Below are 1,837 nucleotides of genomic sequence, written 5' to 3' on the forward strand. Positions count from 1 at the left end.
TCTGAAAGAACCAGGGATAAAACCCAGAGTCCTGACTCCCTGCCCCCCACCCTCCAGTCTAACCCATTAAACCCCACAATGCTCCAAGATCTGAGAATAGAATGCAGAAGTCCTGACCTCCCCCACACAGGTATTTCTTTCTCTAACTGCAATGCAGAAATGGGAATAGCACCCTAGAATCAACTGCTGACCAATAGCTTCCCTCATCATTTAAACCGTTGGCCTTGGTGTATAGGAGAGGCTAACACTGAAGTCATCCACAAGCCCCCTCCTTTTCACTTAACTATCCCAGTCAATGAGTCCAACGTTCTTCCAATTCAGCCTTCTTCTGCTGCACAGCACTCTCCTCAGCGCCTCCTTCACTTCCTTGTTCCTCAGGTTGTAGATGACAGGGTTGAGGAGCGGGGTGACTACACAGTAGAAGACAGAGACTACCCTGTCTGCCTGGAAGGTGTAGTGCACTGCGGGCCAGACATACATGAAGGTGACAGTGCTGTAGAAAATGGTGACCAGGATGAGGTGGGAGGTGCAGGTGGAAAAGGCCCATTGTCTGCCAATGGTGGAGGGCATCCTGCAGATGGTGGAGATGATGTAGCAATAGGATAACATAGTGAGCAGGAAGGAGCAGAGGATGATGACCCAGGCGAAGGTGAAGAATATAATCTCGCTGACTGAGGTATCTGTGCATGAGAGATTCAGCACTGGTGCCAGGTTGCAGAGGAAGTGGTTGATCTTTTTGGGGCCGCAGAAGAAGAATTGTGTGGTAGAGATGGCAAGGGGCAAATTGCCAATGAAACCACTCACCCAAGAGCGGGTGCAGACCTTTTTGTTCATCAGACTGCTGTAGCGCAGCGTGTAGCAGATGGCAATATAGCGATCATAAGCCATCACACCCAGGAACATGCACTCTGTGGTTCCCAAGCAGAAGAAGATATAGAATTGGATGATGCAGCCTGACACAGATATAGTGGTCCTCTCCACCATGAAGCTGGACAGCATCTTGGGCAAGGTGACTGTGGTGTACCAGATCTCCATAAAAGAGAAGTTGCTTAGGAAGAAGTACATGGGTGTGTGAAGGTGGTTGTCCTTCCACACTGTGGCGATGATGGTGGCATTGGCTGTTATAGTCAAAGCATAAGTAAGGAGGAAGAAGGTAAAGAAAAGAAAGTCCTGCCATCTTCATAGGCTATTGAACCCTAAGAGGACGAATTCAGCAACAGCATTCTGGTTTCTGGCATCCATCCTTCACTATGTTTAGAATTGGAGAAGGAGTAAGAAGAATATGAAATAATTAATAATAATAATAATAATAATGGTGAAATATAATGTAAATGTTACTGATCTGAAAGATTTTAAATGAAGTTTCCATTGTGGAAAGAAGACAAACTGAGGGTCTCTCGGTCGCTCTCTCTTTTTGTATTATGTCCATCATAGATTCCAAGATTTCAAGGCCACAAATAATCATTCTGATCTTTTAGTTTGACCTCCTTTACAGCATAGGTCATAGAACCTCCCCAAATTATTCCTAGAACATATTTTTTTTGGAAAAAAAGCATCCAATCTTAATTTTAAAATTGTCAGTAGTGGAGAATCCACCCCAGCACTTAGAAAATTGTATCAATGGTTAATTACTCTCGTTGTTAAAAAAAATCTCTTATTTACAGTCTGAATTTCTCTAGCTTCAACTTCTGGCCATTGAATCATGCTATACTTTTCCCTCCTAGATTGAATAGCCCATTAAATATTTTTTTTCTGTCTACATGCTTATAGACTGTATTCAAGTCATCCCTTAAACTTCTCTAAACAGATTGAATTCCTTGAGTATATCACTATAAGG

The 1,837-nt window shown here is 43.3% G+C and overlaps 1 protein-coding gene across 1 annotated transcript; it reads right to left on the reverse strand.

The window, feature by feature from the left end:
- Window positions 1-279: 279 nt before the first annotated feature.
- LOC115637896 (olfactory receptor 6B1-like) lies at window positions 280-1,065 on the reverse strand. The gene has a single exon (XM_030539488.1). It carries the CDS (start codon window positions 1,063-1,065, stop codon window positions 280-282), a length of 786 nt encoding a protein of 261 aa, XP_030395348.1.
- Between the last annotated feature and the right edge of the window lie 772 nt (window positions 1,066-1,837).

The sequence above is a fragment of the Gopherus evgoodei genome, chromosome 21, assembly GCF_007399415.2.
Source record: "Gopherus evgoodei ecotype Sinaloan lineage chromosome 21, rGopEvg1_v1.p, whole genome shotgun sequence".
In the NCBI taxonomy this organism is placed as follows: Eukaryota; Metazoa; Chordata; order Testudines; family Testudinidae; genus Gopherus; species Gopherus evgoodei.

Coding starts and splice junctions, on each gene's coding strand:
- LOC115637896 (XM_030539488.1), bottom strand. CDS start 1,065: ATGTACTTCTTCCTAAGCAACTTCTCTTTTATGGAGATCTGGTACACC.